A 22,526-nucleotide genomic window follows, 5' to 3' on the forward strand; every position below is an offset into this window, starting at 1 on the left:
AATGCCCTCCCGGTAACAGTTCGAGATGCTACCTCAGTAGAAGCATTTAAGTCTCACCTTAAAACTCATCTGTATACTCTAGCCTTTAAATAGACCTCCTTTTTAGACCAGTTGATCTGCCGCTTCTTCTCTTTCTCCTATGTCCCCCCCTCCCTTGTGGAGGGGGTCCGGTCCGATGACCATGGATGAAGTACTGGCTGTCCAGAGTCGAGACCCAGGATGGACCGCTCGTCGAGACCCAGGATGGACCGCTCCCCTGTATCGATTGGGGACATCTCTACGCTGCTGATCCGCTTGAGATGGTTTCCTGTGGACGGGACTCTCGCTGCTGTCTTGGATCCGCTTGAACTGAACTCTCGCGGCTGTGTTGGAGCCACTATGGATTGAACTTTCACAGGATCATGTTGGACCCGCTCGACATCCATTGCTTTCGGTCCCCTAGAGGGGGGGGGGGGGTTGCCCACATCTGAGGTCCTCTCCAAGGTTTCTCATAGTCAGCATTGTCACTGGCATCCCACTGGATGTGAATTCTCCCTGCCCACTGGGTGTGAGTTTTCCTTGCCCTTTTGTGGGTTCTTCCGAGGATGTTGTAGTCGTAATGATTTGTGCAGTCCTTTGAGACATTTGTGATTTGGGGCTATATAAATAAACATTGATTGATTGATTGATTGAAGATATCATCACAACTGGAGCAACCAGACTGTCCAATATTTTGAATTAAGGTTCAGGCACTTCGCCGGCCTGACTCCTTAATAAGCTTGTGACGTCTCCGGGGTCTAACTGAGGATGTCATAGTTTGGACACTCCCACTGTATATCAAACACACATAAGAAGGAGGTGAAGGATCAATTTGTATTTATTTACAAGCTGAATTGGCTTTTTGCGCTGCTCGGCCACACATTTGGTGCCCTCACAAACAATCAAAAATCACAAAAATCCTTAACCTTTAACAACCATATTGCTACAATAGTACATATTTACAAAGGTAAAAATCAGAGCACAGAGGGGGAGAAGGGAGGTACCGTGTGTGTGTGTGCTGAAAGAGTGCCTTCTCCTTAGGTGTGAAATACAGAAAGTCTGCTTTGGCATCTTTTTCCAGAATTGATTGATTGATTGATACTTTTATTAGTAAATTGCACAATACAGTACATATTCCGTACAATTGACCACTAAATGGTAACACCCGATAGGTTGATTGGCAACACTAAATTGGCCCTAGTGTGTGAATGTGAGTGTGAATGTTGTCTGTCTATCTGTGTTGGCCCTGCGATGAGGTGGCGACTTGTCCAGGGTGTACCCCGCCTTCCGCCCGATTGTAGCTGAGATAGGCGCCAGCGCCCCCCGCAACCCCAGAAGGGAATAAGCGGTAGGAAATGGATGGATGGATGGTAACACCCGAATAAGTTTTTCAACTTGTTTAAGTCGGGGTCCACGTTAATCAATTCATGGTAAGAAAAGCCTGGTCCAATCACAAATACTACTTGCCGTTAATGTACTCTTCGCAAACACAAAACCCAAAACCAGTGTAGTTATCACGTTGTGTAAATGGTAAATAAAAACAGAATGCAATGATTTGCAAATCCTTTTCAACTTATCCATCCATCCATCCATTTTCTACCGCTTATTCCCTTTTGGGGTCACGGGGGGGTGCTGGCGCCTATCTCAGCTACAATCGGGCGGAAGGCGGGGTACACCCTGGACAAGTCGCCACCTCATCACAGGGCAAACACAGATAGACAGACAACATTCACACTCACATTCACACACTAGGGACCATTTAGTGTTGCCAATCAACCTATCCCCAGGTGCATGTCTTTGGAAGTGGGAGGGGCTTATCCCCAGGTGCATGTCTTTGGAAGTGGGAGGGGCTTATCCCCAGGTGCTTGTCTTTGGAAGTGGGAGGAAGCCGGAGTACCCGGAGGGAACCCACGCATTCACGGGGAGAACATGCAAACTCCACACAGAAAGTTCCCGAGCCTGGATTAGAACCCAGGACTGCAGGAACTTCGTATTGTGAGGCAGACGCACTAACCCCTCTGCCACCGTGAAGCCCCCTTTTCAACTTATATTCAACTGAATAAACTGCAAAGACAAGATATTTAATGTTCAGACTGAGAATTTTGTTTTTTTTCTGCAAATAATCATTAACTTAGAATTTATTGGCAGCAAAAAGTTGTCACAGGGGCATTTTTGCCAGTGTTACATGGCCTTTCCTTTTAACAACACTCAGTAAGCGTTTAGGAACTGAGGAAACACATTTTTGAAGCTTTTCCAGATGGTTCTTTTCCTCTTTGGTCCGGAGGACACAATGTACACAGTTTCCAAAAACAATTTGAAATGTGGACTCGTCAGACCAAATGAACACTTTTCCACTTTGCATCGGTCCATCTTAGATGAGCTCGGGCCCAGTGAAGCCGGCAGCGTTTCTGGGTGTTGTTGATAAATGGCTTTCACTTTGCAAAGTCGAGTTTTAACTTGCACTTAAAGATGCAGCGACAAACTGTAGCTACTGAAAGTGGTTTTCTGAAGTGTTCCTGAGCCCATGTGGTGATATCATTTACACACTGATGTCGCTTTTTTGATGCAGTACCGCCTGAGGGATCGAAGGTCTGTAATATCATGGCTTACGTGCAGTGATTTCTCCAGATTTTCTGAACCTTTTGATGATATTACGGAGCGTAGATGGTGAAATCCATAAATTCCTTGCAACAGCTGGCTGAGAAATGTTGTTTTTAAACAATTTGCTCAGGCATTTGTTGACAAAGTGGTGACCCTCGCCCCGTCCTTGTTTGTGAATGACTGAACATTTCACAGAAGCTGCTTTTATACCCAATCATGGCACCCACCTGTTCCCAATTAGCCTGTTCACCTGTGGGATGTTCCCAATAAGTGTTTGATGAGCATTCCTCAACTTTCTCAGTCTTTTTTACCACTTGTTGCAGCTTTTTTGAATCCAATTCCAAATGAGCTAATATTGTGACGGTTGGCTGGCATTGTGGTGATGAGGGTGCGTTCTCTCAATAGTGCAGGCGCAATGGACACAGCGTCACGGTAAGAAATGAAGATTTATTTCTACTATAGAACAAACTAAGAACAGAAATACTTGCACAAAGGCACTAGAGACAAAACCCACAGAACTAGCATGTGAGCTAGAAAGAACTAAAGACGCTAGCATGTGAGCTGGGGAAATAAACAACCGGAGGAATAGCGTGGAAGCTAACGTACACAAAGTCTTGACCACAAACGGGGATAGCGACGTCACCTGTTGCATCAAATACGAATTAGACAGCGAGAGCGAATGACCAAAAAGGGCAGGCTTAAATAGAGGGGATAATGAACAAGCCGGTGCGCGTGAGAAAACAAAATACGTAACTATGACAACAGAACAAAACAGAAACTAAAGAAGACAAAATACTAACAAGATACGATACGGAAACAGAACCAAACCAGAACATGACACGATCCAAGTAGCGAATCAGACTCGTCAGACCAAATGAACACTTTTCCACTTTGCATCAGTCCATCTTAGATTAGCTGGAGCCCAGCGAAGCCGGCGCCGTTTCTGGGTGTTGTTGATAAATGGCGTTGGGTTTGCATTGTAGAGTTTTAACTTGCACTTAAAGATGCAGCGACAAACTGTAGTTACTGAAAGTGGTTTTCTGAAGTGTTCCTGAGCCCATGTGGTGATATCCTTTACACACTGATGTCGCTTTTTGATGCAGTACCGCCTGAGGGATCAAAGGTCTGTAATATCATGGCTTATGTGCAGAACATGACACGATCCAAGTAGCGAATCATGACAAATATATGCAATAAATAAAGTTTACCAGTTGAAACGTTACGTATCTTGTCTTTGCAGTCTATTTAAGTTGAAAATGATTTTTAAATCATTGTATTCTGTTTTTATTTACCATTTACACAACGTGACAATTTCACTGGTTTTGGGTTCTGTAGCCTTTGTTTTTTTAACTCCACAGTAACGTTGCACTGTTGTCTTTTTGGGACTCGCATTGAGTAAGCAACATGGACAAAGCTCCGCCTCCTCCGAAAATGCTGCGCCCTGCTTTTTGCCTGCGGGCGCGACACAAAATGAGCGACTGAGCGAAGCGATGGTACACAGAGACATGGTTCGCGTTTGGCTCCATGGGAAGGTTTGTCAATGTAAAAGTTTGCAAACAGAGGGGTTCATAGGTCTAGGTTCCACTCTACACGTCATACTTGGAAAATATAACTGATGCTGAACGATCCTTTTTGACTGTGAAAGAGCGAGTACATAATGTCTTCAAAAGGACTTGAGTAGAGTTGAAGTTTCATTTATTCAGACATTGGACACGACTTAGATTGGTCACATCTAGTCTTACACTGGTCGCATCTAGTCTTAGAGTGGTCATATCTAGCCTTAGATTGGTCACATCTAGTCTTAGAGTGGTCATATCTAGCCTTAGACTGGTCACATCTAGTCTTAGTCTTAGATTGGTCACAATCTAACAATAGAAAAGCGTGATATAAATCTAATCCATTATTATTATTATTATTATTAGATTAGTCACATCTAGTCTTAGACTTAGATTGGTCACATTTAGTCTTAGACTTAGATTGTTCACATTTAGTCTTAGACTTACATTGGTCACATCTAGTCTTAGAGTTAGATTATTCACATCTAGTCTTAGACCTAGATTGGTCACATCTAGTCTTAGATTGGTCACATTTAGTCTTAGACTTAGATTGGTCACATTTAGTCTTAGACTTAGATTGGTCACATCTAGTCTTAGAGTTGGATTAGTCACGTCTAGTCTTATATTTAGATTGATCACATCTAGTCTTACACTTAGATTAGTCACATCTAGTCTTAGACTTAGATTGGTCACATCTAGTCTTAGACTTAGATTGTTCACATTTAGACTTATATTGGTCACATTTAGTTCTAGATTTAGATTGGTCACATATAGTCTTAGACTTAGATTGGTCCTGTCTAGTCTTAGACTTAGGGTTGGTCACATTTAGTCTTAGACCGAGATTGGTCACATTTAGTGTTAGACTAAGATTGGTCACATCTAGTTTTAGACTTACATTGGTCACATTTAGACTTAGATTGGTCACATTTAGCTCTAGACTTAGATTGGTCACATATCGTCTTAGACTTAGATTGGTCACATTTAGACTTATATTGGTCACATTAGGTCTAGACTTAGATTGGTTCTGTCTAGTCTTAGACTTAGGGTTGGTCACATCTAGTTTTAGACTTACATTGGTCACATTTAGACTTAGATTGGTCACATCTAGTCTTAGAGTTAGATTGGTCACATCTAGTCTTAGACTTAGATTGTTCACATTTAGACTTATATAGGTCACATTTAGTTCTAGACGTTGATTGGTCACATATAGTCTTAGACTTAGATTGGTCACGTCTAGTCTTAGACTTAGGGTTGGTCACATTTAGTCTTAGACTGAGATTGGTCAGATCTAGTCTTTGACTTAGATTAGTCCAATATAGTCTTAGACTTAAAGTTAAATTACCAATGTTTGTCACACACACACTATGTGTGGCGAAATTATTCTCTGCATTTGACCTCTCACCCTTGATCATACCAGGGAGGGGAGCAGTGAGCAGCAGTGGTGGCCACGCCCGGGAATCATTTTTGGTGATTTAACGCAGTAGTCCCCAACCACCGGGTCGCGGCCCGATTGGTACCGGGCCGCAGAATAATTTTTTATTAATTTATTAATTATTAATTTTTTTTCCACTAAATCAACATCAAAAACACAATATACACTTACAATTAGTGCACCAACCACAAAAACCTCCATTTTTCATGACAAAAACGTCCCTTTTTCATGACAAATAAAAAAAATAAAAAATAAATTAAGAAAAAGGAAAACCTAGCCCTCCTCCACCCGGGCCGCGGGACCAATTATTAAGCGTTGACCGGTCCGCGGATACAAAAAGGTTGGGGACCACTGATTTAACCCCCATAGATTGGTCCAATCTAGTCTTGGACTTAGATTGGTTTGATCAAATCTTAGACTTAGATTGGTCACATCTACTCTTAGACTTAAATCGTTCACATCTAATCTTAGACTTAGATTGATCCCATTTAGTCTTAGACTTAGATTGGTCACATCTAGTCTTAGACTTAGATTGGTTTGATCAAATCTTAGACTTAGATTGGTCCGATCTAGTCTTAGACTCAGGGTTGGTCACATTTAGTCTTGGACTTAGATTGGTTTGATCAAGTCTTACATTTAGATTGGTCTGATCTAGTCTTAGACTCAGGGTTGGTCACATTTAGTCTTAGACTTAGATTGGTTTGATCAAGTCTTACATTTAGATTGGTCTGATCTAGTCTTAGACTCAGGGTTGGTCACATTTAGTCTTAGACTTAAATTGGTCACATCTACTCTTAGACTTAAATCGTTCACATCTAATCTTAGACTTAGATTGATCCCATTTAGTCTTAGACTTAGATTGGTCACATCTAGTCTTAGACTTAGATTGGTTTGATCAAATCTTAGACTTAGATTGGTCCGATCTAGTCTTAGACTCAGGGTTGGTCACATTTAGTCTTAGACTTAGATTGGTTTGATCAAGTCTTACATTTAGATTGGTCTGATCTAGTCTTAGACTCAGGGTTGGTCACATTTAGTCTTAGACTTAGATTGGTTTGATCAAGTCTTACATTTAAATTGGTCTGATCTAGTCTTAGACTCAGGGTTGGTCACATTTAGCCTTAGACTTAAATTGGTCACATCTACTCTTAGACTTAAATCGTTCACATCTAATCTTAGACTTAGATTGATCCCATTTAGTCTTAGACTTAGATTGGTCACATCTAGTCTTAGACTTAGATTGGTTTGATCAAATCTTAGACTTAGATTGGTCCGATCTAGTCTTAGACTCAGGGTTGGTCACATTTAGTCTTAGACTTAGATTGGTTTGATCAAGTCTTACATTTAGATTGGTCTGATCTAGTCTTAGACTCAGGGTTGGTCACATTTAGTCTTAGACTTAAATTGGTCACATCTACTCTTAGACTTAAATCGTTCACATCTAATCTTAGACTTAGATTGATCCCATTTAGTCTTAGACTTAGATTGGTCACATCTAGTCTTAGACTTAGATTGGTCACATCTAGTCTTAGACTTAGATTGGTTACATCTAGTCTTACACTACTCAGTGGCCTAGTGGTTAGAGCGTCCGCCCTGAGATCGGTAGGTTGTGAGTTCAAACCCTGGCCGAGTCATACCAAAGACAAAAAAAATGGGACCCATTAACTCCCTGCTTGGCAGTCAGCATCAAGGGTTGGAATTGGGGGTTAAACACCAAAAATGATTCTCGGGCGCCCACTGTTCCCCTCACCTCCCAGGGGGTGATCAAGGGTCATGGGTCAAATGCAGAAGATAATCCGTTCATGAATGAGTAAATCCTTTCGGACATCGTGTTCAATGGAGAAGACTGAACAACAAAATTCGAGCTGTCCTGGATGAACCGAAATTATTTTCTCCAATATTTTGGAACTCTGCAGCATCGCGTGGACATCAGGGACGGTGCCTCTGGATTGGCAGACCGGGTTGCTGGTTCCTCTCTTTAAGAAGGGGAACCCAAGGGTGTGTTCCAACTATCATGGGATCACACTCCTCAGCCTTCCCGGTAAGGTCTATTCAGGTGTACTGGAGAGGAGGCTACGCCGGATAGTCAAACCTCGGATTCAGGAGGAACAGTGTGGTTTTTGTCCTGGTCGTGGAACTGTGGACCAGATCTAAACTCTCGGCAGGGTCCTTGAGGATGCATGGTAGTTTTCCCAACCAGTCTACATGTGCTTTGTGGACTTGGAGAAGGCATTCGACTGTGTCCCTCAGAAAGTCCTGTGGGGAGTGCTCAGTGAGTATGGGGTATCGGACTGTCTGTCGGTGTCAAGAGCTTGGTAAGTCGGACACGTTTCCAGTGAGGGTTGGACTCCGCCAAGGCTGCCGTTTGTCACCGATTCCGTTCATAACTTTTATGGACAGATTTTCTAGGCGCAGTCAAGGCGTTGAGGCGATTGGGTTTGTTGGCTGCAGGATTAGATCTCTGCTTTTTGCAGATGATGTGGTCCTGATGGCTTCGTCTGGCCAGGATCTTCAGATTTCACTGGATCGGTTCGCAACCGAGTGTGAAGCGGCTGAGATGAGAAGTCCGAGTCTATGGTCCTCGCCCGCTCTCAATTTACTGGTCGATCTACGTTCCCATCCTCACATATTGTCATGAGCTTTGGGTTATGACCGAAAAGACAAGATCACGGGTACAAGCGGCCCGAATGAGTTTCCTCCCTTAAAGATAGGGTGAGAAGCTCTGCCATCCGGGAGGAACTCAAAGTAAAGCCGCTGCTCCTCCACATGGAGAGGAGCCAGATGAGGTGGTTCAGGCATCTGGTCAGGATGCCACCTGAACACTTCCCTAGGGAGGTGTTTCGGTAGGAGGCCACGGGGAAGACCCAGGACACGTTGGGAAGACTATGTCTCCCGGCTAGCCTGGGAACGCCTCGGGATCCCCCGGGAAGAGCTAGACGAAAAAGTTCTATTTTGGTTTCATCTGACCACATGACATTCTCCCAATCCTCTGCTGTATCATCCATGTATCCATTTTGGTATAAACTCAACTCGTCGTGTTTGGAGGAAGAAGACTACTGAGTTGCATCCCAAGAACACCACACCTACTGTGAAGCATGGGGGTGGAAACATCATGCTTTGGGGCTGTTTTTCTGCTAAGGAGACAGGACGATCGATCCGTGTTAAGGAAAGAATGAATGGGGCCATGTATCGTGACATTTTGAGCCAAAACCTCCTTCCATCAATGAGAGCTTTGAATGGTTGACCAAATACTTATTTTCCACCATAATTTACAAATAAATTATCAAAAATTCCTGGATTTTTTTTTCACATTCTGTCTGTAACAGTTGAAGTGTACCTATGATGGGGCGGTATGGTTCGGTTGGTAGAGTGGCTGTGCCAGCAACTTGAGGGTTGCAGGTTCGATTCCCACTTGTGCCATCCTAGTTACTGCCGTTGTGTCCTTGGGCAAGACACTTTACCCACCTGCTCCCAGTGCCACCCACACTGGTTTAATTGTAACTTAGATATTGGGTGTCACTATGTAAAAGCACTTTGAGTCACTTGAGAAAAGCGCTATATAAATATAATTCACTTCACTTCACTATGATAAAAATTACAGGTGGCAGAGGGGTTAGTGCGTCTGCCTCACAATACGAAGGTCCTGCAGTCCTGGGTTCAAATCCAGGCTCGGGATCTTTCTGTGTGGAGTTTGCATGTTCTCCCCGTGAATGCGTGGGTTCCCTCCGGGTACTCCGGCTTCCTCCCACTTCCAAGGACATGCACCTGGGGATAGGCCCCTCCCACTTCCAAAGACATGCACCTGGGGATAGGTTGATTGGCAACACTAAATTGGCCCTAGTGTGTGAATGTTGTCTGTCTATCTGTGTTGGCCCTGCGATGAGGTGGCGACTTGTCCAGGGTGTACCCCGCCTTCCGCCCGATTGTAGCTGAGATAGGCGCCAGCGCCCCCCCGCGACCCCGAAAGGGAATAAGCGGTAGAAAATGGATGGATGGATGTCATCATTTTAAGTGGGAGAACTTGCACTAAATACTTTTTTGCCCCACTGTAGCTGTGGGCCTGCCTACTTTATGGGTTATAGATCAACCTATGGATATAATAGTCTCCTTTTCAGGTGAGACAGGACGCTAAAGGCACGCCCCCAATATTGTTGTCCGGGTGGAATTCAGGAGAAATTCGGGAGAATGGTTGCCCCGGGAGATTTTCGGGAGGGGCACTGGGAGTCTCCCGGGAAAATTGTGAGGGTTGGCAAGTATGGGGGGTTCTTCGTTGAACAAATCACGCCTTCCCGGGGGCAAATTGAAGAGGTTGAGTAGTTTGGACAGCCCCTCTTACTAAGTATGTTGGTGTCATCAGCGAATACAATCAAATAGTTTTGAAAGTAAAAAGTCTTTAATATAGATAAGGGCCCAAGTGGGCATCAGTGCCATTGCTGTGGACGTACTAGGATCTGTTCTTCAGGTCAATCTGGAGCCAAGACAAGGCCACTCCTCTAATCCCATACCTGTACAAGTTCAGGAGTAGCAATCCGCGGTACCAAAAGATGGAGTGCAGGATTTTATGTGGCTGACATTATGAAGAAGAAGAAGATGTGGAGCAGACTTGGAGTGCTACTTACTGTCAGCACTGCTCAAAGCCGGCCATCAGCGAGAGGGCCAGGGACTCCACTGTGCACAGAACAACCAACCATTGTCATCTCAGGTCTGCATGAAGGAGTCCAAACAAGCCGGAAGGTTGCTTACGGTGAGGGAAGGAGCCTCGACACACAGCTTTATTGAGGATCGTCACTAGGAACATGTGGCAGTTCTTGAAGTCGGACTCCATCTTGTAAATGGACTCGATCCTGGGGAAAATGCACGTAATTACGTCAACGACGACATGAAATGGTACTTTGGTGTCGTTTTTGCCGCGAGCTCCTACTTCCACGCGCCGAACCCGGCCTGCCATCGGTCCGAGAAGATGAGGACCAGATTGAGCACCTTCATGATGGCTTCCTTGACGAAACTGACCTGGCAAAGGAAAGAGAAGATGAAAGATGGACCGATATTATCGGACATCTCGACATATAAAATACAAATATTTTGTGATCAATTAATTAGCAAAGCATCTCTTTTGCCCAGCATGAGAAAAGGTATCTATAAAAATCAAAATGAAAATCATTTAAGAATCAAAAATACTCTCATTGTCAATAACTCTCACCAAATATGTTTATTTATCTATCTGACGAGACATTTATTTCAGTTCTCGTGAGAATTCTTCCCGGGTCTGCGCCACAGTGTTAATCGCAGCCCTAAACGGAACCACTTCCCTTTCGTGCTGGTCGCCTACTGCGGCATGAGGCATGTCTCCTCAACCTCCCTTTTCCCTCAGGGCATTCCAGTTTTTGTCCTTCTTCCCGGTGTCTCGCCTGTCTTATTTTGTTTGTTTTCTCGACTGTAACGATGAAGTTGCTCGACAAGGGTTTGTTCAAGAAAGGCCACGAGTTTCATGTTCTGTGATCCAATCAGATGTGAAATGAAGTGAAGTGAATTATATTTATATAGCGCTTTTTCTCTAGTGACTCAAAGCGCTTTACATAGTGAAACCCAATATCCAGTACTCTGGAATGCCCTCCCGGTAACAGTTCGAGATGCTACCTCAGTAGAAGCATTTAAGTCTCACCTTAAAACTCAACTGTATACTCTAGCCTTTAAATAGACCTCCTTTTTAGACCAGTTGATCTGCCGCTTCTTTTCTTTCTCCTATGTCCCCCCCTCCCTGGTGGAGGGGGTCCGGTCCGATGACCATGGATGAAGTACTGGCTGTCCAGAGTCGAGACCCAGGATGGATCGCTCGTCGGGACCCAGGATGGACCGCTCGCCTGTATCGGTTGGGGACATCTCTACGCTGCTGATCCGCTTGAGATGGTTTCCTGTGGACGGGACTCTCGCTGCTGTCTTGGATCCGCTTGAACTGAACTCTCGCGGCTGTGTTGGAGCCACTATGGATTGAACTTTCACAGTATCATGTTAGACCCGCTCGACATCCATTGCTTTCGGTCCCCTAGAGGGGGGGGGGGGTTGCCCACATCTGAGGTCCTCTCCAAGGTTTCTCATAGTCAGCATTGTCACTGGCGTCCCACTGGATGTGAATTCTCCCTGCCCACTGGGTGTGAGTTTTCCTTGCCCTTTTGTGGGTTCTTCCGAGGATGTTGTAGTCGTAATGATTTGTGCAGTCCTTTGAGACATTTGTGATTTGGGGCTATATAAATAAACATTGATTGATTGATTGATTGATTGATCTAATTTTTACATTTAAACCAGTGTGGGTGGCATGGGTAAAGTGTCTTGCCCAAGGACACAACGGCAGTGACTAGGATGGCGGACGCGGGAATCGAACCTGCAACCCTCAAGTTGCTGGCACGGCCGCTCTACCAACCGAGCTATACCGCCCCACAATAAAAGATAACGACGTGACAGAGATGGACGGACGTGAAGGCAGAAAAATGCTAACTTTGTGTAAATATCTTGACAAGTATGAGATGGTTATATAAAGGAAGAAGGTGAGGCAGCAGCTCACACATTCTCATATTTTCTGTGACATCTAGGAGGAAGTGATGTCATCTATCTTGACAAATGTCTCAACTATAATCTACGGGAATTTTTTTTTTTTATTTCAATGTTGACAATATTTCAGGAGGAAACCTTACAAAGTATTGAATCCCTTAAGTGTCATAAAAGTGTCTAAAATGGAGTAGAGGAGTTATTGTGATGAAGAGAAATGTCAGATTTTGACCTAGTTCCTCAGGAGATGTTCCATATTTAGAAATAAAATGTTGATGCTCCTCTGAGACCCACGTAATAAAGGTGTAGAGCCAACATCAAACATTATGTCACAGGTGCGACAGGTCAGGCCTCACCTTCTCCCTCAGCAAGCAGCGGTCATGAATGGTTGCCAAATATCTGTAGTGGATCTTGATCAGCTGGTCCAGGTCTTTGGCTTCCTGCACCTGGTGCTGGAACTCCAGTCCGGTGCTGTGCAGGATCTGAGCTCAGGTAGAAGAAAAAACAAAGAAACAACATTTTTATTGGGCACCCTGGTCTCTTTAAAAAGGTCAGAGCTGAGGGCTGCACTGGCCTCTTTAAATTACAGATGTCAAACTACATCTGTCTCGCCAAATCCTTTAACGTGGTCCACGTAAATCATAGTGGCCTGCTACATCATTTAAAGTGAACTGCAACATCACTTGATGTGGCCCGCCACCGAATCTTATTTTATGTAGTCTGCCAAGACATTTAATGTTGTCCGGCACACCATTATAATGGCCTGCCACTCAATTTAACGTGGTCCGCAAAACCATTCGATGTGGTCCGAACCTTAATTTCATGTGGTCCGCCAAACCATTTAAAGTGGTCCGCCAGCCCATTTAACGTGGTCCGCCACCCCATTTATTGTGGTCCGCCACCCCATTTAATGTGGTCCGCCACCCCATTTAACGTGGTCCGCCACCCCATTTAACGTGGTCCGCCACCCCATTTAACGTGGTCCGCCACCCTATTTACCGTGGTCCGCCACCCCATTTATTGTGGTCCGCCACCCCATTTATTGTGGTGTCTTTGAGTCATGTGACTGCGGGATGCAGTGGTGTCTTTGAGTCATGTGACTGAGGGATGCAGTGGTGTCTTTGAGTCATGTGACTGAGAGATGAAGTGTTGTATTTAAGTCATGTGACTGAGGGATGCACTAGTGTCTTTAAGTCATGTGACTAAGGGATGCAGTGGTGTGTTTAAGTCATGTGACTGAGGGTTACACTGGTGTTTTTAAAGTCAAGTGACTAAGGGTTACAGTGGTGTCTTTAAGTCATGTGACTGAGGGATGCAATGGTGTCTTTGAGTCATGTGATTGAGAGAGACAGTGGTATCTTTGAGTCATGTGACTGAGAGATGTAGTTGTGTCTTTAAGTCATGTGACTGAGGGATGCAGTGGTGTCTTTGAGTCATGTGACTGAGAGATGCAGTGGTGTCTTTAAGTCATGTGACTGAAGGATGCAGTGGTGTCTTTAAGTCATGTGACTGAGGGATGCAGTGGTGTCTTTAAGCCATGTGACTGAGGGATGCAATGGTGTCTTTGAGTCATGTGATTGAGAGAGACAGTGGTATCTTTGAGTCATGTGACTGAGAGATGTAGTTGTGTCTTTAAGTCATGTGACTGAGGGATGCAGTGGTGTCTTTGAGTCATGTGACTGAGAGATGCAGTGGTGTCTTTAAGTCATGTGACTGAAGGATGCAGTGGTGTCTTTAAGTCATGTGACTGAGGGATGCAGTGGTGTCTTTAAGTCATGTGACTGAGGGATGTAGTGGTGTCTTTGAGTCGTTTGACTGAAGGATGCAGTGGTGTCTTTAAGTCATGTGACTGAGGGACGCAGTGGTGTCTAAGTCATGTGACTGAGGGATGCAGTGGTGTCTTTAAGTCATGTGACTAAGGGTTACAGTGGTGTCTTTAAGCCATGTGACTGAGGGATGCAATGGTGTCTTTGAGTCATGTGATTGAGAGAGACAGTGGTATCTTTGAGTCATGTGACTGAGAGATGTAGTTGTGTCTTTAAGTCATGTGACTGAGAGATGCAGTGGTGTCTTTGAGTCATGTGACTGAGAGATGCAGTGGTGTCTTTAAGTCATGTGACTGAAGGATGCAGTGGTGTCTTTAAGTCATGTGACTGAGGGATGCAGTGGTGTCTTTAAGTCATGTGACTGAGGGATGCAGTGGTGTCTTTGAGTCATGTGACTGAGGGATGTAGTGGTGTCTTTGAGTCATTTGACTGAAGGATGCAGTGGTGTCTTTAAGTCATGTGACTGAGGGACGCAGTGGTGTCTAAGTCATGTGACTGAGGGATGCAGTGGTGTCTTTGAGTCATTTGACTGAAGGATGCAGTGGGGTCTTTAAGTCATGTGACTGAGGGATGCAGTGGTGTCTAAGTCATGTGACTGAGGGGTGCAGTGGTGTCTTTAAGTCATGTGACTGAGAGATCCAGTGGTGTCTTTAAGTCATGTGACTGAGGGATGCAGTTGTGTCTTTGAGTCATGTGACTGAGGGATGCAGTGGTGTTTTTAAGTCATGTGACTGAGGGATGCAGTGGTGTCTTTAAGTCATGTGAATGAAGGATGCCGTGGTGTTTTTGAGTTATGTGACTGAAGGATGCCGTGGTGTCTTTGAGTCATGTGACTGAAGGATTTAGTGGTCTCACCCTGGTCATGATGTAATTGTGCAGGCTGTTGACAAAGTGCATGAGTTTGACTCTCAGTAAACACATGCGATGAATCTGCTGCTTGAGTGACTCCTTGGCCTTCACGTAGTCAGCCACCTCCCCTTCCACTTTCTTGGTGAAGTCCATGAAATCTGCAAAGTTCCAACCGCAGGAAGGATTGGCCAGTTAAAAGAAGTCCCAGCAGGTTCCCCGGCACCCGCGGGGACGTTAGAAGAAACTCATCCTACCACTAAATCGAAGCGTGTCCAAACTGTACTTGGCCCACTTGATCTGCAGCAGCAGCAGGAAGACCTGGTTGTAAATTTTCTGGCACTCGGAGCTGATCACAATGTCCACAGGCCAGGGAACCTGACGAGCAGAAGAGGTGATGCAATCCTCAAAACCAGGACCATCAAGTGTCCACCAAGGACCAACAATGGTGATCTAGAATAATTCATCAGCAGCTAATTTTTTTCAACACAATCACAATCAGTAGCATTCTAATATTAGCATGCTATCATGTGTTCATTTTGCAGGTACACACCTCAGCGTCTAATATTGTGTTACTTGACGAATGATACCTTAGCAGGCTAATGTTAGTAAGCTAGCATTTTAAACAAATGTTTTCAGGTACACACCTAAGAATAATATCTTTGGGAGTAGAAGCATGTTATAGTTAGCATTTCAACATTCAAAAATGAGCATGCTAGCACTGGTGTTAATTTTGCAAGTATACACCTCAGCGTCTAATATTTTGTCGCTTGACAAATGATACCTTAGCGTGTTAAAGTAAGTATGCTAGCTTTTTTTTTTAGCTAATTTTGTGGGGATACACCCAAGTTATATTTTAGTTCTTGATGTATGCTAATGTTACCATGCTAGTATTTTAAACACATTTTTAAGGCACACACTACAGAGTAGTAATTTATTTTGGTACGTGACATTACAGTTAGCATTTTAACATTGTAATATTATCATGCTAGCATTTTTGTTAATTTTGCAGGTATATTTTAGTAATTGATACATGCTAATGTTACCATGCTAGCATTTTGAAAAAAAATTCAGGTACACACTTCAGAGTAATATATTTAAGTACTGGACGCATGTTACAGTTAGCATGTCAACATTCTAATATTAACATGCTAGCTTTTTTTGTTCATTTTGCAGGTATACACCTTAGCGTCAAATTTTGTTACTTGATGAATGATACCTTAGCGTGCTAATGTTAGTATGCTAGCTTTTTTTTTTAGCTAATTTTGTGGGGATACACCCAAGTTATATTTTAGTTCTTGATGTATGCTAATGTTACCATGCTAGTATTTTAAACACATTTTTAAGGCACACACTACAGAGTAGTAATTTATTTTGGTACGTGACATTACAGTTAGCATTTTAACATTGTAATATTATCATGCTAGCATTTTTGTTAATTTTGCAGGTATATTTTAGTAATTGATACATGCTAATGTTACCATGCTAGCATTTTGAAAAAAAAATCAGGTACACACTTCAGAGTAATATATTTAAGTACTGGACGCATGTTACAGTTAGCATGTCAACATTCTAATATTAACATGCTAGCTTTTTTTGTTCATTTTGCAGGTATACACCTTAGCGTCAAATTTTGTTACTTGATGAATGATACCTTAGCGTGCTAATGTTAGTATGCTAACTTTTTTTTTTTTTGTAGTCCTTGATGCATGCTAATGTTACCATGCTAGCATTTTAAACAAATTGTTAAGGCACACACTACAGAGTAGTAATTTATTTTGGTACGTGACGTTACAGTTAGCCTTTCAACATTGTAATATTATCATGCTAGCATTTTTGTTAATTTTGCAGGTATACACCTTAGTCATATTTTAGTAATTGATACATGCTAATGTTACCATGCTCGCATTTTGAAAAAAAATTCAGGTACACACCTCAGAGTAATATATTTTAGTACTTGACACATGTTACAGTTAGCATGTCAACATTGTAGTATTAACATGCTAGCATTTTTGTTAATTTTGCAGGTATACACCTTAGTCATATTTTAGTAATTGATACATGCTAATGTTACCATGCTAGCATTTTGAAAAAAAATTCAGGTACACACTTCAGAGTAATATATTTAAGTACTGGACGCATGTTACAGTTAGCATGTCAACATTCTAATATTAACATGCTAGCTTTTTTTGTTCATTTTGCAGGTATACACCTTAGCGTCAAATTTTGTTACTTGATGAATGATACCTTAGCGTGCTAATGTTAGTATGCTAACTTTTTTTTTTTTGTAGTCCTTGATGCATGCTAATGTTACCATGCTAGCATTTTAAACAAATTGTTAAGGCACACACTACAGAGTAGTAATTTATTTTGGTATGTGACGTTACAGTTAGCCTTTCAACATTGTAATATTATCATGCTAGCATTTTTGTTAATTTTGCAGGTATACACCTTAGTCATATTTTAGTAATTGATACATGCTAATGTTACCATGCTCGCATTTTGAAAAAAAATTCAGGTACACACCTCAGAGTAATATATTTTAGTACTTGACACATGTTACAGTTAGCATGTCAACATTATAGTATTAACATGCTAGCATTTTTGTTAATTTTGCAGGTATACACCTTAGTCATATTTTAGTAATTGATACATGCTAATGTTACCATGCTAGCATTTTGGAAAAAAATTCAGGTACACACTTCAGAGTAATATATTTAAGTACTGGACGCATGTTACAGTTAGCATGTCAACATTCTAATATTAACATGCTAGCTTTTTTTGTTCATTTTGCAGGTATACACCTCAGCGTCAAATTTTGTTACTTGACGAATGATACCTTAGCATGCTAATGTTAGTGTGCTAATTTTTTTTTTTTTGAGCTAATCTTGTAGGGATACACCCAAGTTATATTTTAGTCCTTGATGCATGCTAATGTTACCATGCTAGCATTTTAAACACATTTTTAAGGCACACACTACAGAGTAGTAATTTATTTTGGTACGTGACGTTACAGTTAGCATTTCAACATTGTAATATTATCATGCTAGCATTTTTGTTAATTTTGCAGGTATACACCTTAGTCATATTTTAGTAATTGATACATGCTAATGTTACCATGCTAGCATTTTGAAAAAAAATTCAGGTACACACCTCAGAGTAATATATTTTAGTACTTGACACATGTTACAGTTAGCATGTCAACATTTTAGTATTAACATGCTAGCATTTTTGTTAATTTTGCAGGTATACACCTTAGTCATATTTTAGTAATTGATACATGCTAATGTTACCATGCTAGCATTTTGAAAAAAAATTCAGGTACACACCTCAGAGTAATATATTTTAGTACTTGACACATGTTACAGTTAGCATGTCAACATTATAGTATTAACATGCTAGCATTTTTGTTAATTTTGCAGGTGTACACCTTAGTCATATTTTAGTAATTGATACATGCTAATGTTACCATGCTAGCATTTTGAAAAAAAATTCAGGTACACACTTCAGAGTAATATATTTAAGTACTGGACACATGTTACAGTTAGCATGTCAACATTCTAATATTAACATGCTAGCTTTTTTTGTTCATTTTGCAGGTATACACCTCAGCGTCAAATTGTGTTACTTGACGAATGATACCTTAGCATGCTAATGTTAGTATGCTAAAAAAAAATTATTTGGAGCTAATTTTGTAGGGATACACCCAAGTTATATTTTAGTCCTTGATGCATGCTAATGTTACCATGCTAGCATTTTAAACACATTTTTAAGGCACACACTACAGAGTAGTAATTTATTTTGGTACGTGACGTTACAGTTAGCATTTCAACATTCTAATATTATCATGCTAGCATTTTTGTTAATTTTGCAGGTATACACCTTAGTCATATTTTAGTAATTGATACATGCTAATGTATCAAAAAATTCAGGTACACACTTCAGAGTAATATATTTAAGTACTGGACGCATGTTACAGTTAGCATGTTAACATTATAGTATTAACATGCTAGCTTTTTTTGTTCATTTTGCAGGTATACACCTCAGCGTCAAATTTTGTTACTTGACGAATGATACCTTAGCATGCTAATGTTAGTATGCTAAAAAAAAAATTTTTCGACCTAATTTTGTAGGGATACACCCAAGTTATGTTTTAGTCCTTGATGCATGCTAATGTTACCATGCTATCATTTTAAACACATTTTTAAGGCACAAACTACAGAGTAGTAATTTATTTTGGTACGTGACGTTACAGTTAGCATTTCAACATTGTAATATTATCATGGTAGCATTTTTGTTAATTTTGCATGTATACACTTTAGTCATATTTTAGTAATTGATACATGCTAATGTTACCATGCTAGCATTTTGAAAAAAAATTCAGGTACACACTTCAGAGTAATATATTTAAGTACTGGACGCATGTTACAGTTAGCATGTCAACATTCTAATATTAACATGCTAGCTTTTTTTGTTCATTTTGCAGGTATACACCTCAGCGTCAAATTGTGTTACTTGACGAATGATACCTTAGCATGCTAATGTTAGTATGCTAAAAAAAATTTATTTGGAGCTAATTTTGTAGGGATACACCCAAGTTATATTTTAGTCCTTGATGCATGCTAATGTTACCATGCTAGCATTTTAAACACATTTTTAAGGCACACACTACAGAGTAGTAATTTATTTTGGTACATGACGTTACAGTTAGCATTTCAACATTCTAATATTATCATGCTAGCATTTTTGTTAATTTTGCAGGTATACACCTTAGTCATATTTTAGTAATTGATACATGCTAATGTATCAAAAAATTCAGGTACACACTTCAGAGTAATATATTTAAGTACTGGACGCATGTTACAGTTAGCATGTCAACATTCTAATATTAACATGCTAGCTTTTTTTGTTCATTTTGCAGGTATACACCTCAGCGTCAAATATTTTGTTACTTGACGAATGATACTTTAGCATGTTAACGTTAGTATGCTAGCTTTTTTTTTTTTAGCTAATTTTGTCGGTTACACACAAGTCATATTTTGGTACTTGATGCATGCTAACATTACCATGCTCGCATTTTAAACATGTTTTTTCAGGCACACACCAGAGTAATAATTTTGGTCCCTGTAACAGTTATCATTTTAGCATTGTAATATTATCATGCTAGCATTTCTATTAATTTTGCAGGTCATATTTAGTATATGGTATATTTACACCTTAGTCATATTTTAGTAATTGATGCATTGTAATGTTATCATGCTCGCATTTTGAACAATTTATTCAGGTACACACCTCAGAGTAATATGTTTTAGTACTTGACGCATGTTACAGTTAGCATGTCAACATTCTAATATTATCGTGCTAGCTTTTTTTGTTAATTTTGAGTTACTTGATGAAGAAATTAATTTCGCAGGTATACATCTCAGCGTGAAATATTTTGTTACTTGACAAATGATATTTTAGTGTTATTTTAGTATGCTAGCTTTTTTTTTCTTTGTAGCTAATTTTGTCGCTAACACCCAAGTCCTACTTTTGTACTTGAGGCAAGCTAATGTTATCATGCTAGCATTTTCAACACATGTTTTCAGGTACACACTACAGAGTAATATATTTTAGTACTTGATGCATGTTACAGTTAGCATGTAATTATTCTAATATTAACATGCTAGCTTTTTTGTTCATTTTGCAGGTATACACCTCAGCGTCAAACATTGTGTTATTTGACAAATGATACTTTAGCGTGTTAACGTTAGTATGCTAACTTTTTTATAGCTAAATTTGACGGTTACACCCAAGTCCTATTTTGGTACTTGATGCATGCTAATGTTATTATGCTAGCATTTTAAACATGTTTTTTTCAGGCACATACCACAGAGTAATATATTTTGGTCCTTGTTACAGTTAGCATTTCAACATTCTTAATATTATCATGCAAGCTTTTTTGTTCTTTTGCAGGTATACACCTGTTGCTTGTTAATTGACAAATGATACCATAGCATGTTAACTTTAGTGTGCTAGTTTTTTGTTTTTTTTTTCATATTTTAGTCCTTTTTTTTAAAAATTTTCAGGTACACACCTCAGAGTAATATATTTTACTACTTGATGCATGTTACAGTTAGCATTGCAACATTCTTATATTATCGTATTAGCATTGTTGTTAATTTTGCAGGTATACACCTCAACGTCAAATATTGTATTACTTGACGAATAATACCTTAGCGTGTTAACGGTAGGATGCTAGCTTTTTTATTTTAACTTTTTTAGTTAATTTTGTAGGCATACAGCAAAGTTATATCTTAGTCCTTGATGCATGCTAATGTTACCCTGCTAACATTTTAAACACATTTTCAAGGCACACACCACAGAGTAATATATTTTGATTTGTGACGCTACAGTTAGCATTTCAACATTCTAATATTATCACGCTCGCATTTCTGTTCATTTGCAGGTATACACCTTAAACACATTTTAGTAATTGATGCATGCTAATGTTACCATGCTAGCATTTTGAACAATTTTTTCAGGTACACACCTCAGAGTAATATATTTTAGTACTTGACGCATGTTACAGTTGGCATGTCAACATTATAATATTATCGTGCTAGCTTTTTTGTTAATTTTGCAGGTATACACCTCAGCATCAACTATTGTGTTACTTGACGAATGATACCTTAGCGCAGGGGTGCCCACACTTTTTCTGCAGGCGAGCTACTTTTCAATTGACCAACTCGAGGGGATCTACCTCATTTATATATATCATTTATATTTATTTATTTATGAAAGAGACATTTTTGTAAACAAGTTAAATGTGTTTAATGATAATACAAGCATGTGTAACACATATAGATGTCTTTCACAAAGACAAGAATATAAGTTGGTGTATTACCTGATTCTGATGACTTGCATTGATTGGAATCAGACAGTAATGATGATAACGCCCACATTTTCAAATGGAGGAGAAAAAAAGTTGTCCTTTCTGTACAATACCACATGAAAGTGGTTGGTTTTTGGCATCTAATTCATCCAGCTTCCATACACTTTACAAGAAAAACATTGGCGGCAAATTCCGTAGCTTGCTTGATTGACATTCACGGCACCCGAGGGTCTTGTGAGATGACGCTGGCTGCTGCCAGTTCATTATTATGAAAAAATGACAGAGAGGAAGGCGAGAAACACTTTTTATTTCAACAGACTTTCGTCAAAACTCTAAAGGCCGACTGCACATTTCCTATCTTCACAATAAAAGCCCTGCTTCATGCTGCCTGCGCTAACAAAATAAGAGTCTCGGAAAGCTGGCGTGCACAAGTGATGTGCACGCCAGCTTTCTGAGGGATTGCTTGTGCACGCCAGTTTTCCGAGACTCTGTATTTAGTTAGCGCGGGCAGCATGAAGCAGGGCTTTTATTGTGAAGATAGGAAATGTGCAGTCGGCCTTTAGAGTTTTGACGGAAGGTACGGCGCGAGAGTCTGTTGAAATAAAAAGTGTTTCTCGCCTTCCTCTCGGTCATATTTTCATAATAATGATCTTGCAGCAGCCAGCGTCATCTCACAAGACCCTCCGGTACCGTGAATGTCATTTAAGTGACGTCTTGGTGAAGATTGATGATCACTAATTTTTAGGTCTATTTTTTTTAAAAGCCTGGCTGGAGATCAACTGACACACCCCCCGCGGTCCACTGGTAGCTCGCGATCGACGTAATGGGCA

At 40.8% G+C, this 22,526-nt stretch overlaps 1 protein-coding gene across 3 annotated transcripts in view; it reads right to left on the reverse strand.

Moving 5' to 3' along the window:
* Nucleotides 1-429: 429 nt before the first annotated feature.
* The window catches only part of tubgcp5 (tubulin gamma complex component 5), a 72,424-nt gene continuing 50,327 nt past the window's right edge, over nucleotides 430-22,526 (reverse strand). Inside the window, exons 18-24 of one of the 3 annotated variants that reach the window (XM_061888741.1) lie at nucleotides 15,080-15,200; nucleotides 14,832-14,983; nucleotides 12,507-12,632; nucleotides 10,529-10,617; nucleotides 10,351-10,451; nucleotides 10,227-10,275; nucleotides 430-809 (exon numbers count right to left, since the gene is read on the reverse strand). In XM_061888741.1, coding sequence (XP_061744725.1) covers nucleotides 10,229-10,275; nucleotides 10,351-10,451; nucleotides 10,529-10,617; nucleotides 12,507-12,632; nucleotides 14,832-14,983; nucleotides 15,080-15,200 — 636 coding nt within the window. In that variant the 3' untranslated portion in view covers nucleotides 430-809; nucleotides 10,227-10,228. Of the gene's footprint in view, nucleotides 810-3,956; nucleotides 10,276-10,350; nucleotides 10,452-10,528; nucleotides 10,618-12,506; nucleotides 12,633-14,831; nucleotides 14,984-15,079; nucleotides 15,201-22,526 lie in introns of those variants that run through there. The other 2 variants (XM_061888740.1, XM_061888739.1) reach the window with 2 other exon arrangements.

The sequence above is a fragment of the Nerophis ophidion genome, linkage group LG26 (assembly GCF_033978795.1).
Source record: "Nerophis ophidion isolate RoL-2023_Sa linkage group LG26, RoL_Noph_v1.0, whole genome shotgun sequence".
Lineage (NCBI taxonomy): Eukaryota > Metazoa > Chordata > Actinopteri > Syngnathiformes > Syngnathidae > Nerophis > Nerophis ophidion.